We start from the raw sequence: 16,126 nt of genomic DNA, 5'->3' as shown, positions 1-16,126 counted from the left end.
ATAAATAAGAAAATTGACATTGTTTTGACATATATATTATGTATACCATGACCTTTGATACTAGTCTATGCATTAGGTTAAATTGCAGTGTGCAGCCCTCTATGAGTAGCATGTGTTTATTTACATGCATTTGGCAGACAACAGAAAGGTTCACATTACAGCATTTTGAATAATATTTGGTCATATAAATCACAAAATAATCTATCTTGCTGTTAAAGAAGACTAATTTCACAATCCTGAGCAACTCAACAAAAAGCAAATATATATTTATATTATTATACATGTGTATATGAATAAGTGATTGGATAATCATACAGGACATCATTCAGACTTCATACATTTCATGTTGAGAGGGAGGTCATCCCAACTTTGAATTTAATATCTGGAACTTCTTTCCAAACCATATAACAATTGAGATCCTTGGAAATCTAATGGAACATTAGATGTAATGGGAACAAGATTGTAGATCACAAGCCTATTGGGAACTCCGCTCAGGGAACAGGAATGAAAAAGACAAGAGAAATAAATAAAATAACTATAAATACATGTTATACATAAATTATATAAATAAATAAGTTTATAAGTTATTTCTGGGGTCACAGGATATTTCGGTTATACCCAGCCTTAGACAGTATAAGAAGTAGCTGTGTTGAGTACATCAAACAGTTAACAATGTTCAGCAGCAGATCAGCTCATTCACAGCATATTCACATATGGAAAAGTGTTGATAAACATTAGTATTGAACTACAATTTACAGTATAGTTATTCAAAATCAATATATCAAAAACTCTGTGCAACTGGGAATCAAATCTATCTGTCCAACAGATATGATCTATTATTTCCCTTGAACTGTAATACCTTAACTTCCCATGAATTACCCACGTCGGTAGACAAAGATAACACAAGCAACAGAGAGATATCCAGTACACACAAAAAGAGCCTGAAATAGAATATGACTCAATGTAAATGTACAAAGAAACAAAACACCCCATACCCTGAACTGCCCACAATAGCAAATCCATGGTAAAAAAAACAACCACAAACATAACAGAGAAAACACAATATATGCTAATTGAAGATATACACATATAAACATACACATACAAGTACATAGCCCATAGTATTAATAGAAAGGGTTACGTTGGGGAAATGGGAAATGAGGTCAAGGCCAAAACCAGTGTTTTTATAATGGGATTTCACATGGATGTCAGTACAGACATTCTTGCTGACTTTACAGTAGCCATGACAGCAGTACCAGGAAAGATGCAATGATGAGACTGGTCTTGTAACTTACTCCACTTGAAACTTCTGTAAATGTTGAGAAAAGGAAAAGAAACATTGTTTAAACAAAAAGTTCTGTAACATCTTATATTTTTGATTAAGTACCTCTCACTATTGTTTACATGCGCCATGCACAGAAATAGATGTGGTGTCAATGTTGACTTAAAACATTTGCAATCTGAGTGTTACTAGGAAGGGATGTGGATGCAAATCCAAGGTCTATGTTGTGGTAGTGGTAGACTCACCAGCTGTTGTTGATGATCCCTCAGTTGTACTTGAACTTCCCGTTGTGGTAGACCCACCAGCTGTTGTTGTTGATCCTTCAGTTGTAGTTGTGCCTCCAGTTGTGTTAGACCTTGCAGTTGTAGTTGTTGACCCCTCAGTTGTAGTTGAACTTCCAGTTGTGGTAGACCCACCAGCTGTTGTTGTTGATCCCTCAGTTGTAGTTGAACTTCCAGTCATGGTAGACCCACTATCTGTAGTTGTCGATCCCCTAGTTGTAGTTGTAGTTGAACTTCCAGTTGTAGTAGATCCTGCAGCTGTAGTTGTCGATCCCTCAGTTGTTGAACTTCCAGGTGTGACAGACCCTGCAGTTGTAATTGTTGAGACCTCAGTTGTAGTTGCTGATCCCTCAATTGTTGTTGAACTTCCAGTTGTGGTAGACCCACCAGCTGCTGTGGTGGATCCCTCAGTTGTAGTTGAACTTCCAGTTGTGGTAGACCCTGCAGTTGTAGTTGTTGATCCCTCAGTTGTAGTTGAACTTCCAGTTGTGGTAGACCCACCAGCTGCTGTGGTGGATCCCTCAGTTGTAGATGAACTTGCAGTTGTGGTAGACCCTGCAGTTGTAGTTGTTGATCCCTCAGTTGAACTTCCAGTTGTGGTAGACCCACCAGCTGTTGTTGTTGATCCCTCAGTTGTTGTTGAACTTTCAGTTGTGGTAGACCCACCAGCTGCTGTGGTGGATCCCTCAGTTGTTGTTGAACTTCCAGTTGTGGTAGACCTACCAGCTGTTGTTGTGGTACCCTCAGTTGTTGTTGAACTTCCAGTTGTGGTAGACCCTGCAGTTGTAGTTGTTGAGACCTCAGTTGTAGTTGCTGATCCCTCAATTGTTGTTGAACTTCCAGTTGTGGTAGACCCACCAGCTGCTGTGGTGGATCCCTCAGTTGTAGTTGAACTTCCAGTTGTGGTAGACCCTGCAGTTGTAGTTGTTGATCCCTCAGTTGTAGTTGAACTTCCAGTTGTGGTAGAACCACCAGCTGTTGTTGTTGATCCCTCAGTTGTTGTTGAACTTCCAGTTGTGGTAGACCCACCAGCTGCTGTGGTGGATCCCTCAGTTGTAGATGAACTTGCAGTTGTGGTAGACCCTGCAGTTGTAGTTGTTGATCCCTCAGTTGTAGTTGAACTTCCAGTTGTGGTAGACCCACCAGCTGTTGTTGTTGATCCCTCAGTTGTTGTTGAACTTTCAGTTGTGGTAGACCCACCAGCTGCTGTTGTGGATCCCTCAGTTGTAGTTGAACTTCCAGTTGTGGTAGACCCTGCAGTTGTAGTTGTTGATCCTTCAGTTGTAGTTGAACTTCCAGTTGTGGTAGACCCACCAGCTGTTGTTGTTGATCCCTCAGTTGTTGTTGAACTTTCAGTTGTGGTAGACCCACCAGCTGCTGTGGTGGATCCCTCAGTTGTAGTTGAACTTCCAGTTGTGGTAGACCCTGCAGTTGTAGTTGTTGATCCCTCAGTTGTAGTTGAACTTCCAGTTGTGGTAGACCCACCAGCTGTTGTTGTTGATCCCTCAGTTGTTGTTGAACTTCCAGTTGTGGTAGACCCTGCAGTTGTAGTTGTTGATGTCTCAGTTATAGTTGAACTTCCAGTTATGGTAGACCCTGCAGTTGTTGTTGTTGATCCCTCAGTTGTAGTTGAACTTCCAGTCATGGTAGACCCACTATCTGTAGTTGTCGACCCCCCAGTTGTAGTTGTAGTTGAACTTCCGGTTGTAGTAGATCCTGCAGTTGTAGTTGTTGATCCCTCAGTTGTTGAACTTCCAGGTGTGGTAGACCCACCAGCTGCTGTGGTGGATCCCTCAGTTGTTGTTGAACTTCCAGTTGTGGTAGACCCTGCAGTTGTAGTTGTTGATCTCTCGGTTGTAGTTGAACTTCCAGTTGTGGTAGACCCACCAGCTGTTGTTGATCCCTCAGTTGTAGTTGAACTTCCAGTCATGGTAGACCCACTAACTGTGGCTGTCGATCCCCCAGTTGTAGTTGTAGTTGAACTTCCAATTGTAGTAGATCTTGCAGTTGTAGTTGTTGATCCCTCAGTTGACGTTGAACTTCCAGGTGTGACAGACCCTGCAGTTGTAGTTGTTGATCTCTCAGTTGTAGTTGAACTTCCAGTTGTGGTAGACCCTGCAGTTGTAGTTGTTGATCCCTCAGTTGTAGTTGAACCCCCAGTCATGGTAGACCCACTATCTGTGGTTGTCGATCCCCCAGTTGTACTTGTAGTTGAACTTCCAGTTGTAGTAGATCTTGCAGTTGTAGTTGTTGATCCCTCAGTTGTCGTTGAACTTCCAGGTGTGACAGACCCTGCAGTTGTAGTTGTTGATACCTCAGTTGTAGTTGTTGATCTCTCAGTTGTAGTTGAACTTCCAGTTGTGGTAGACCCTGCAGTTGTAGCCATTGATCCCTCAGTTGTAGTTGAACTTCCAGTTGTGGTAGACCCTGCAGTTGTAGTTGCTGATCCCTCAGTTGTTGTTGAACTTCCAGTTGTGGTAGACCCACCAGCTGCTGTGGTGGATCCCTCAGTTGTAGTTGAACTTCCAGTTGTGGTAGACCCTGCAGTTGTAGTTGTTGATCCCTCAGTTGTAGTTGAACTTCCAATTGTGGTTGACCCACCAGCTGTTGTTGTTGATCCCTCAGTTGTAGTTGAACTTCCAGTTGTGGTAGACCCACCAGCTGTTGTTGTTGATCCCTCAGTTGTAGTTGAACTTCCAGTTGTGGTAGACCCAGCAGCTGTTGTTGTGGATGCCTCAGTTGTAGTTGAACTGCCAGTCGTGGTAGACCCAGCAGCTGTTGTTGTGGATGCCTCAGTTGTAGTTAAACTTCCAGTTGTGGTAGACCCACCAGCTGTTGTTGTTGATCCCTCAGTTGTAGTTGAACTTCCAGTTGTGGTAGACCCACCAGCTGTTGTTGTTGATCCCTCAGTTGTAGTTGTTGTTGAACTTTCAGTCATGGTAGACCCACCAGCTGTTGTTGTCGACCCCTCAGTTGTAATTGAACTTTCAGTTGTGGTAGACCCTGAAGTTGTAGTTGTTGATTTCTCAGTTGTAGTTGAACTTCCAGTTGTGGTAGACCCTGCAGTTGTAGTTGTCGATGCCTCAGGTGTAGTTGAACTTCCAGTTGTTGTAGAACCACCAGCTGTTGTGGTTGATCCCTCAGTTGTAGTTGAACCCCCAGTTGTTGTGACTCCAGTGATTGTTGTTGTTGGTGCAACAGTTGTGGTTGCCTGTACCGCAGCTGGTGTAGTAGCAAGTTGATTGGCCACTATTGGTAAAGAATAGAATCTGTTCTTACACACACATTATTTTTTCAGGACTCAAAGAAAACCTTCACTTTTTATCACAGCAATCAGTAACTTACCTGTAAGCATCAGCAAAGTTGATAAGATTAGTCCAACACCCATTGTGTCTGCTCTTGAACCTGCAAAATTCGACAGCACAGTGACTCACTCACAAAAGCAATATATAAACACCTAACATTTTGATATAATGAATGTTTAATCTACAATGATCATTAAAAGTGTGTAGAAGCGTTTTTTATTTCAAAAAATATATAAATGAAACTAGAATTAAATGAAACTAGACTAAATGCATGCAGGAAAAATATTTTTGAATGATTGATTCAATCAATATAAGAGTTCCTCTTGCATATTTAATTCAGAGTTCAGTTTCTTCTCTTCAAGCACAGAATAATAATAATTCTGCTTTAAAATCCCATGTTTCTAATTGACTTCCACGTGGCCTGACAAAGATTAATTAAACAAACTGGAAGTCCCTCTTTACAGCATCTCTGTCCTACATTTCACAGTAAATGTGTCAAATTTACTTCTAGAAATTAAGTGTGTCAGAATAGCAAAAGTGAGGTATTTGCTTTAAATTGCTTAAACATAGTCACACATATAGTGCCATACCTAACTCCCCTGCTAGATTTTGTTTTTTTCACTGAGCAGAGCTGAGAGTAGAATGTTCTTACCACTAATTCATGTTAAATGCTGAAACTCTTCTGTAGCCTTTACCATTTCAGCCTAGTAATAATGGACCTTACACAGCCTGAATATTTTAACTTATTATATTTTTTATTTTGCCATAGCAGTAATGCACAGAGGTAACTACCATAGTTAATGATTACTCCATTCCATTTATGTGTGCCAGTAAGTCATAGTGAGACTCCGTGCACAATGCCAGAACCCTGAAACTGGAAAACCTACTTGAGATGACACTTATATTAATGTTGGCAGTTCAAAAAGTCAGCCATAAAACAGTTCTGTAGCATAGAGCTACATCTATAGATACTGTAAAATTTTTAAATTATTGTAGAGTTTGTGATATTAAACTCGTATATCTAAGTCAAGACAGATAGTAGTGATATCACACGGAAATTAACCATGGTATTTACTTTGGACTGAGTGCAAGCAGAAAGAACATTTGCAGAGAACAGTTATACTTTAATGGATTTTCTTAGATATTCATTTTTTTTTTACTTTTAGTACAGCCAAAAGGCCTTATAAGGGATATTATGATGTGGCATGATTATAGACTAAATTAATACAAATTCATTAAGAATCTTTGCTTTTGTTTTAAATCTTTATATTGTTTTGACATTAACAAATTAATATCTTGCTTTGACAAATTTCAGTTTTGTCATAATAACCAAGGAAAGAGGTCAAACATTAAGTAATTAAGACCGCTGTAGTGTGCATAGCATAATTTTTATACAGATAAACTCAAAAAAAGGATACCTTCTGTCTGTCTGTTTTATTTATCTTATTGCTCAGTCAATCAGGTACTCAATCAAATAAAGGTGTTGTTGAAATAAGGTGCTCAAAGTGGTATAGAAATCTTAATTAAAATGCTTTGATATAAATATGGCATATGCTAAATACACATACCCATACAAAAGTCATGATTTCATTTCATTTCAAGTTGTCACGGAGTCATGTTTTTTGGACTCTTTGTGTTTTTGTTCTGTTGGGTTCCTGTGTTCACTCCTGTGTGTCTATTAATTCCAGTTCTTCTTTATGGTTATTGAGCCTGTTACGTTTTCTGTCAGTATGGTTCTTGGTTGCTATTATCCTCCATTCCACCAGAGACCTCAGTCTTTCTCCCTGTTATGTTGAGACTGGACTGCGTTGGAGAGGACTGATTTAAGTTGTTTCTCTAAAAGATGTGGCTTGATAGTAAGTTGCCTTTATTTGTTGTCTTTGTTTTTTATTACAGTCTATACTTACATAGCTTACTCTGTCTTAGTTATTAAGAGGTTTGTGTTTTCTGGGTTTTGGTGATCAGTTTGCTCTGTTTCCCTTCTGTGTTTCTGCACTGCTCCCCAGACTGTTTTTCCTTCCACACCTGTGTTGCATCTAGCCTTGTTACCCCTGCCCTGCCTTGTGTTTCCCCCACACCTGCCCTGTATCAGTCTCGTCAGCCCTGCCCTGCTCGCTGTGTTTCCCCTAGCCAATCGGCTCCCTGTCTGTTCTCCTGTTTTGTCACCTCACTCCCCTCTCCTGAGTTTCTCCACTCATCTCCCCACCTGCACCTGATCTCCTCGTTAATTCAGTTTTAAGCCCTGGTTTTCTGTTCAGTCTTTGTTGGATCATTTGTTCAATTTGGTCGCCTGCCTGCACTTCTATGTCCTGTTCCTGACTTAGTGACTAAATATGTTCTCCAGTTCCTTGTTCCTCCAAGGAATTTCTCTGAATAAAGTTTTAACTAACCTAATTTAAAATGGTGATTAAATAAAAGTTAAATTATTATTATAATTTAAATGCAGTTACAGCACTTTTTGTTGTTTTAGTTCCTTAACCACAATTATACTCAATAAACCTGTTTTTGTTTTCTAAGAGTTAATATTTGATTTCAGGTTGTAGTATATAAACACTGGAGGTGAATGTCATCAAAGCTACATTTCCTTTTACACAATTTTGTTAACTGTGACACTGATGTGACACACCAGGGCAGGACAAAACAAGACAAAAATTCTGAATAAATAATATAATATATAGTAAGTATAGTAATACAGGATGGTAAAGTAATTTGGTGTTCATAGAAGTATAATGCAACCTTTAAGACCTACTTCAAGCTCTAAAGTAATCTCAGTGTGGAAAATATTTTACATTGCAATTTAAAGAAAGGTGAAAGTTTGTTTTATTCTTTGGCTAAAATATGCATCCGTCTGGTCAAGTATTTTAAAATACTAAACTAACACATTTATCTCAAGGACATAGCTTTGTTACAGTTATTTACCTGTGCACTGAATGAGGAGACGTCCATTAAACATTCAATCAGTTCAACTGTGGAAGTGCTACTAGCTACAGAGGTGTGACTAGCAGACCTTGACCCCTCACTTTGGAGAGGGGCAAGCAAAAGAGATTCCTCCAATAACCAATATGGTATTACATTGATATTCTTTTATTATAGCTCTAGGATGGATGAAATCACAATAGGATAATGAGCGAAAATAACAGCTGAAAGTAATGTTATGAAGCAAGATTTCACAAGAAATTGCCAAAATAATACATAATATGCAATCAAATATACATTATAGTGAAGCATAATTTACAATTTAATAAAAGTATAGACACCAAAATGTACTTACCCCAAGCAACAGTCAATTATGTTTTTTAGAATAATGTATAAATATGAATAAATAATGTCAGCTCCTTATTTATTATCCTGGTGCTTGTCTGGTCTTCTGTTGCCACATTTGTTGAGGTCTTTTATATATATCGCTGTAAACTAAAGGTAGGTGACGTTACAGGTGGGTCATAAATTTTATTGAAATGTTTTTACACAACAATGATGGAAAAAAGTGATTCACTCCCTAGACAATTGTGAGCACTGTTATTGATGCATTCCACATAAGTTAACTAACTGGGTGTGTATTATCTATTGCTTACGTAGGTTGAGCTGGTGGATACTGATGACATCCACAGTGATCATGAAGGTACTAATTATTTAATTGTTCTACACAGATTTCTACATAAAAGAAAATCTACTTATTTAAAGTAGTTATGTCTATGGCATTCCACTTATTCCACCTAAGTTAAGTAACTGGGTGTGTATTATCTATTCTCTTACACAGGTTGAGCTGGTTGATACTGATGACATCCACATTGATCCTGAAGGTACTAACTATTTAATTGTTCTACACAGATTTCTACAGAAAAGAAAATCTGCTTATCTAAAGTAGTTATGTCTCATACATGTTTTTCTTTGGCATTATCAAAGTGTGTCAGGATCAAATGAATTGCATTCTGCTTTCACTCCTCCCTCCCCTCTTCCAATCCTCCACAGAGAATGTGCACCTGGACAACGACCTGGACAGAGACCCTGAGGCAGCGTGTGACCCTAAGGCAGTGTGTGAGTCAGACTCACAAGATAAATAATGTCCCAGTAATGCTGGTAGTTCACCCTCAAATCTGTACTACATCCTGCATTTTTACATGGCAGACAAGCATTTCCTCAGTGCATCTGTTTTATTTACTGTATGTTTCTGATTCTACACAAACTGTTCCACAACCTAATCTAATTTCTAAAGTAGATGACCAGTTCTGCTGGATCAGCCCATTGAAAGGCTTCCAGCTCTGTCTCTGTGCCAGAATTTTCTTCAGTTAAACAAAGACAAAACTGAAGTAATTGTTTTTATAGCCAAGGAAGAACCTTTAAAAGTCAGCACTCAGATTCAATCAGTAATGTTAAAAACCACAAACCAAGCCAGAAATCTTGATGTAGTCATGGACTCAGACCTGAATTTCAACAGCCACATTAAGACAATTACAAAGTCAGCCTACTATCACCTGAAGAATATATCAAGAATTAAAGGACCTATGTCTCAGCAGGATTTGGAAAAACTTGTCCATGTGTGGCGAGGTTGGATTTACTCCTAGAAATTTTTACAGTATAATATTAAAATGTTGCAGACAATGCCAGCTAGAGGTTTAAAGGAGCCTAGCCCTCCACTACATAAAATACATGCAGGTTCTTTGGTTATCAGGTTGTTACTGAGCAGAGAATAAGACACAGAGTTCAATTGCAAAGGTATAAAAGTTTATATAAAAACTGTATATTAAAAGTTGTCCCAGCCCAAACCCCAGGACCATTGGCCAGTCTCTAGTCCTTCTTTGGTCCACTTAGGCAGTTCAAAGTCCTTCCCAGAAGAGATGCGATAGGGGCCCCCCTATGAAACAGTCCTCCAGACATTCTGTTTCATGGGGGGATCCAGGGAGACATACAGAGGAAAAAACACAGCAAAGCAACACAAAAACACTTTAGCTAAAAACTGACCCCGTCACATCCTCCCATAGCTAAAGGTTGGCAGTCTCTGCAACCCTTAATGTCCAAACCGGGCTGGTGGGATACCCCAGTTGAGGTGCACTGGTTCCACCTCAATACCTATGAGGACGTTAGGAGCAGGAACTGGAGCAAGTGCATTGTTTACAGGCCCAAGAACACAATAAAACCCAGGTGCCTCATCAGATCTCTCTGTGCTAACTGGTGGGGCCACAGGCCTATATTGTAAAGGGGGGCCTGTACACAGCTTAAGAGAGTTCCTGTGCAAAACCTTCTCTCTTCCTCCCTTCTCTGGTCATACTCTATACACTAGGCCTGAGTCTCCGACTGTCTCCAAAATAAGGTGAGGGTCTGGATCCCAACCCCCATGTAACTTTCCTCGTCCCTGTCTGTTCCTATCACGAACCCATACCTGCTCTCCAGTCAATAATGGTGTCGCATTAGCCCTCTGGTCATAGTGCTGTTTCGTCCGTTTGGCTGCTCTGGTCATTTTTTTGTGTGCCAGACCATAAGCGTATGTCAACTTTGGTCTCGAGCTCAACCACCCAGCCCACTGTTTGATTTCTCCTGTACAACCCCTAACCCAACGTCTACTTGAAGTCTGAGGTGTCGGCCGAACATCAGGTAAGAAGGAGCAAATCCCGTGGCAGTATGGGCAGTGTTGTTATATGCTTGTAACAACTCAGGTAGGTACTCTGGCCAGCTATTCTGTTTTTCGGCCTCCAGGGTACGGAGCATGGAAAGCAGGGTTTGATTCATCCTCTCTACTCTTCCATTACCTGTAGGGTGATACGGAGTAGTCCTGCTTTTAGAAACCCCATATAAATCACAGAGCTGTTTCACTAAATCCGACTCGAAATTGGGGCCCTGATCAGAATGAAATCGAGTAGGGCAGCCAAAAGTCTGAATTATCTGAGACCAGATGGCACATACTGTGGTCTTGGCTGTCTGATCGCGAGTGGGCATAACCCAGGCATAGCGAATGAACATATCTGTCATGACCAGAATATTTTGGTACGAGTCATTTGGGCCTACTGAGGGAGAGGAGGTCAAAGGCTATTACCTCTAGAGGGAGCTCTTGGTTCTATTCTATCCTTCTGCAAGCTGCAAACAACACACTCAGACTGGAAGCCCCATACCTCTTTCTCCATGTCAACCCAGAAGAAGCGGCGTCTCAGGGTAGTCAACGTCCTCCCTGCCCCGGCATGTGCTGCTGCCTCGTGGTGTTGTCTCCAGACCTCTTGACGCTTGGTACCTGGGCAGATAATCTGTAACATTTGCTCATGGGTGTCAGGGTCAACAAATCTGTGACACAGAATTCCTTCATGGATGCAGAGCCTCTTGTATTGTTTTAGCAGTTTAATGGCGCCAGCAGTGAGTGTACTCCATTCAGCTCCATAGGGACAGGAGCCTCGCTCCATATACTTCTTTGTGGCCTGAATGTCCGGGTCGGCCTGTTGCTCTACCACCCAGCCATTATCCTGCACCAGGGAGTCCTCTTCTGGTTCCACTGCTGCTGTAATCACGCCTGCAGTGCTGGTTGATGACTGCTCTGGTGTGGGACAAGCTGCAGGAAACCGGCAGAGGGCATCTGCATTGGTGTTCTCCCTTCCAGCACGATACTTCACCTTAAAGTTAAAGGATGCCAGCTGGGCCACCCAGCGCTGTTCCACTGCCCCCAATCTCGCAGACTGTAAATGAGCAACAGGATTATTGTCTGTATACACAATGAACTCAGCTCCAGTCAGGTAATCTTTGAATTTCTCGGTAATTGCCCATTTTAAAGCTAACAGTTCTAACTTAAACAAGCTGCAGTTAGTATCATTGCACTCTGTGGGATGTAGGCTTCGACCGGCATAAGCAATTACTCGCTCCTTACCTTCCTGGACTTGAGCCAATAGGCTGTTTTTTCACGGTCCTGTGGGTCCACCTCTACTTGACAGTGGCCGCTGGCAAGGTCCAAGATAGAGAACCACTCAGCCTGGGTCATCAAGGTCAGGGTCTCTTCAATCCTAGGAAGTGGAAAAGCATCCTTATGCGTGACAGAATTCAACTTCCTATAGTCAACACAAAATCTCCAGCTGCCATCTTTTTTCCTCACCATAACAATGGGGGCTGCCCAGGGGCTGGAACTTTCAGTGATAATGTCGTTTTGCAACATACCTGCTAGAAGGGCTCGCATGTCTTTATACAGCAGAGGGGGCAAGGGTCGGAAGCGTACTCTAAAAGAGTTTGCACTGCAATTGACACTAAAAAAGGGGAGTCATAGGTGGCCTGTGGATTATTCACCCCAGCTATAACTGGACTTTGAAAACTAGCCCAATCATATATATATGGCAGCTAATGAATATCAAAATGTTGCTATGGACTAAGACAACAGTTCAATAAAATACTAGAGACTATAGTCAGTAAAAATGGCAGCAGAAAGGACTATTGTGTGCTCGCAGGTAAACACAGGAGGGCCAGTGGGGGAGCAGTACTTATCACAGAGAGGGGGTGATCGCAACCACACCCCTCTGCCATTCGCTGTTGCCTTCCCCCTTCCTGGTCACAGCAGTAGTGTCTTGGCCAGGGATCGTCACTCGTCCACGTTGCAGGTCCCCTCGGGATGAGCCAAGGCTAAGGTCGTCATGCTAAAAGTGGTTCCTCCACTGTGTTGGTTGCTACTGCCCACTGCTTCAGCCCTCTTTGTGCTGCTCTTCGGCCCTCCACGGCTGCCTGCTCCCCGTGAGCAGTCCTCCAGCACTCACTTATCCCTTCACAGGTGTCCCTCCGTCCCACCCACCTCTGGGTTTCAAAGTGACAGTCTGTTTCATGGGGGGACCCAGGGAGACATACAGGGGAAAAAAAACACAGCAAAGCAACACAAAAACACTTTAGCTAAAAACTAACCCCATCAAACATGCATTTATCTTCAGTAGACTTGACTACTGTAATGCTGTCTTCACAGGTCTCCCTAAAAAATCGATCAGACAGCTGCAGCTGATTCAGAACGCTGCTGCTCGAGTCCTCACTAAGACCAAGAAAGTGAATCATATCACTCCAGTTCTCAGATCTTTACACTGGCTTCCTGTCTGTCAAAGAATTGACTTTAAGATATTACTGTTGGTTTATAAAGCACTAAATGTTTTAGGGCCAAAATACATCTCTGATCTGCTGCTACATTATGAACCATCTAGACCTCTCAGGTCGTCTGGGACTGGTCTGCTTTCTGTCCCCAGGGTAAAAACTAAACATGGTGAAGCAGCGTTCAGTTTTTATGCTCCACTTATCTGGAACAAACTCCCAGAAAACTGTTGATCTGCTGCAACTCTCAGCTCTTTTAAATCTCAGCTGAAGACTTTTCTGTTTGCCGCTGCCTTTCATTAAACCACATTAAGGGTTAATATTTTACACTGCACTGTTACTTTTATTCTTATTAGCTTCTTTTTTATTTCCAAATTTAACACTTTTTGATTGTTTTATGTCTTTTTACTTGTGTTGCTTTTAAATTCTGTTTTAATGCCTTTTATGTTCTATGTAAAGCACTTTGAATTGCCTTGTTGTTGAAATGTGCTATACAAATAAACTTGCCTTGCCTTGCCTTGGGTGGCTTACCATCTCCACCACCAATACCTTCATAACACATTTTGTTAAACAATCTTCTGTATGTAATGATAATCCATGAGAGACACAAACTGGGAATAATACCATCCATAATCATGTTCTTCATCCAAGGTGGCTAAACTCCTACTTGTTGGGTAATGAGCCACACCTGGTGGCATTTACCTGAAGCAAGGTGGAGCTCATAATGAGATAGCATCTCTATAGTTGGAGACTATAGAGAGACTCACCTTTTCAGAGAAGTGTCACATATGATGTCATATGGGTGAGGTCAGTTACATAAACATACCTGGCCCTTTGTGCCAGTGGGTGTTGGCAGGAACAAGTACACCAGAGGCCCACAGTCCTGTTGAGACAGAACAAGGTGTCACTGTAGGTTTTCTCATCAAACTCTCCGTCCATGAACTCCTCATACAGGGAGTGCAGCTCGGACACGTTGGCCACTCCGTGCACGGTAGGGTTGCTGTACTGGTACCAGTGCACTGGTCTGTTTTTGGATGGCAGGGTGATGCTGAGCGCACCCAGGATGATTTGAGTTGTAAACACACTAATCCATGCATTTTCCTCTTCCGATTCCACTGATCAGCAATTAAAATAACCTTTCCTCAGACAATCTCTTTATAGAGCACAAGACACACAACAAAGCATTTTTGGAAGCAAGATGAGCAATCCAGTAGCAGATGATTAAATAAAATCCTGGCAGAGAAATTATTAAAATAAGACAACCTGTTTTCTAAAAAGATTGTATGAGTAAAGTCTGCAAAGGATACTAATCCAGCAGTCATTCCTTAAAAAAATAACTGATTGATATCAAAAATGGTTGATGATTAATTTTCTGTTGACTTAATCAACAACTTTCATCTCATGGTCTTCTCATGAACGCAAATAATTGCTTTTAATTTGACAAGCTTACATTATTAATTTCTAGTTGACATTGTGGGCATATGTGATGCGCTATTGTGTGCAGCTTTGTATTTTGTATAATGTGTCTTGTGTGTTTTTTGCTTTGTATTGTTTGTCATTGTGCTGTTATATGTTTTAATTGTGAGAGACCACAGATGAAAATTAGCTTTAAGCTAACTCTGGTGCAGTACATCAAATGTTAACATTTATGTTTAACACTGTATATGGTCCCAATAAATACAACACAATAACTAATTGTTTCAGCTCTAGATTACAAGATGTGCTTTTTTAACCTATGTGCAACATTTAAATTACGGGCATTTTAAATGAATAAAGACTATTGTCCTATTATTCATTTCAGACCTCAATAAAAATGAATCGCAGGAGACAAGCAGCAGGGTCGGTCACTGTTTTCGTGACATTGCTTGGCCGGCAGATTAAAGCAGTGGGTCTTGAAAAAAATACATTTCCCGAAAAGTTTAGAAATAAGCAATAAAACAGCCCCCATCAGTTTAAGACACCGTTTTCATCCCAGCCACAGTTTAAGTGATTGATTTTTTTTAGAATATGTTTTGGACTGAATATTTGATGAGGTATGGGCCACTTGCAATTTAGTTTGAGGTTGCTGTTCCTTAGACAAGAGTAGCTGCTGTTAAGCTTTTAAGGACTAAAGATGCGGTCTGTCACATAATTCAGGCCCAAATTGCTCTTTCACTAAAAGGTGTAGCAGTTTTGCCTTCTATTATTGACAACCATAAAGACAAAAAATGTGTTTCTTGCTACGTAGGACTTAGCTTTTAAGCTAGCTTAAAATTGTGAACTGAAAGTTTCTAGTAAGATTTATGGTAAACATTATTTTGAAGTCTTTCGCAACATAACAGCCTTTTAGAACTTTTTTGTGTGGGCATTAATGTAAAATACACTGGCAATGTTTGAATCTTGTGCTGATACTGATGCTTACACTACATTTGAGGTGATTTAAGAACAATGTATGCTATCCCTCAGACTGTTTTGATGGTATGTGGATAAATATGTCTTCTCTTCCTGAACAAATTTGATTCACTGACACCAACAACAAAGGCTGAAAAAAGCTGATAGTAAGACACTATTATGTAATTTAAACATAACAAATCACACAGCAGGGTTTGATTGTCTGTAAAAATCCCCATTGTCCTCATAAAACTCCTGAGGGGTGTTCTGTTAAGCGAGATTAGTGGGTTAGCGAGGTATGTTGAGCCTAAAGCCAGGGTTTTCAATGTCACGAAGGTGGCTCTCTTTTAACTTGGCTACATCACCATGGTAACTCATACTGCAAACCTAACCTGGTCCGGAGCAGGGTATGTTCCAAGTTTCGGCTTAAATTGGCAATAAAAGTGCCGCCCTTTCACTAACTACCTGATTTGCTGCCAAGTCTGTTTAAAACTGCAGCTACTGCAGCTATTAGAACACCGATTAGAAAATTGATTAGTCTTTTATGATACTTACCATTCATTTGATATGTCATATTGTAAATTTGTAATGGTGCAAGAGGTTAGGGTTACATGCGGGATGGGATCTTGTTACAATACATCAAACTGTATTTCAAATTTTAAAAAAACTTATAATTATTATATTATAAACAAAAAACTAATGAAGAAATACTTTGGTCAAAAATAAATAAATAAATAAATGAATAAAATTGATCAGTCTATTGGTATTTCTCACAGATAATTTTCAATCTATAATATTAATTTCACTTTGATTTGGCCAAAACCTAAAGTGATTTCCACGTATCCTTCATTGTGGGA

General features: G+C 40.6%; 1 protein-coding gene and 1 long non-coding RNA gene across 4 annotated transcripts; one reads left to right on the top strand and one right to left on the bottom strand.

The window, feature by feature from the left end:
* Nucleotides 1-4,759: 4,759 nt before the first annotated feature.
* LOC121888798 lies at nucleotides 4,760-13,759 on the bottom strand. 3 transcript variants are annotated; one of them, XM_042400304.1, is made up of 4 exons: nucleotides 11,713-12,715; nucleotides 10,973-11,524; nucleotides 4,909-4,968; nucleotides 4,760-4,812 (listed from the first exon to the last, which is right to left on the bottom strand). In XM_042400304.1, the coding sequence occupies exons 1-3, from the start codon at nucleotides 12,013-12,015 to the stop codon at nucleotides 4,936-4,938; spliced, it is 888 nt and encodes a 295-aa protein (XP_042256238.1). In that variant the 5' UTR covers nucleotides 12,016-12,715; the 3' UTR covers nucleotides 4,760-4,812; nucleotides 4,909-4,935. The 3 variants fall into 3 exon arrangements, with proteins under 3 accessions (XP_042256238.1, XP_042256237.1, XP_042256235.1); XM_042400303.1 differs by lacking the exons at nucleotides 4,760-4,812; nucleotides 4,909-4,968 and adding an exon at nucleotides 13,726-13,759 and having other exon boundaries at nucleotides 10,710-11,524; nucleotides 11,713-12,640; XM_042400301.1 differs by lacking the exons at nucleotides 4,760-4,812; nucleotides 4,909-4,968 and having other exon boundaries at nucleotides 10,710-11,524.
* LOC121888806 lies at nucleotides 8,451-9,047 on the top strand. Its single transcript, XR_006093306.1, has 3 exons — nucleotides 8,451-8,487; nucleotides 8,626-8,668; nucleotides 8,838-9,047. It is a non-coding gene; the product is annotated as an uncharacterized LOC121888806 (long non-coding RNA).
* Nucleotides 13,760-16,126: the final 2,367 nt, after the last annotated feature.

Source organism: Thunnus maccoyii, chromosome 22 (assembly GCF_910596095.1).
Source record: "Thunnus maccoyii chromosome 22, fThuMac1.1, whole genome shotgun sequence".
Classification (NCBI taxonomy): Eukaryota; Metazoa; Chordata; class Actinopteri; order Scombriformes; family Scombridae; genus Thunnus; species Thunnus maccoyii.
The sequence above is the reverse complement of the archived record's forward strand: the minus strand, read 5'-3'. Positions and strand labels throughout refer to the sequence as shown.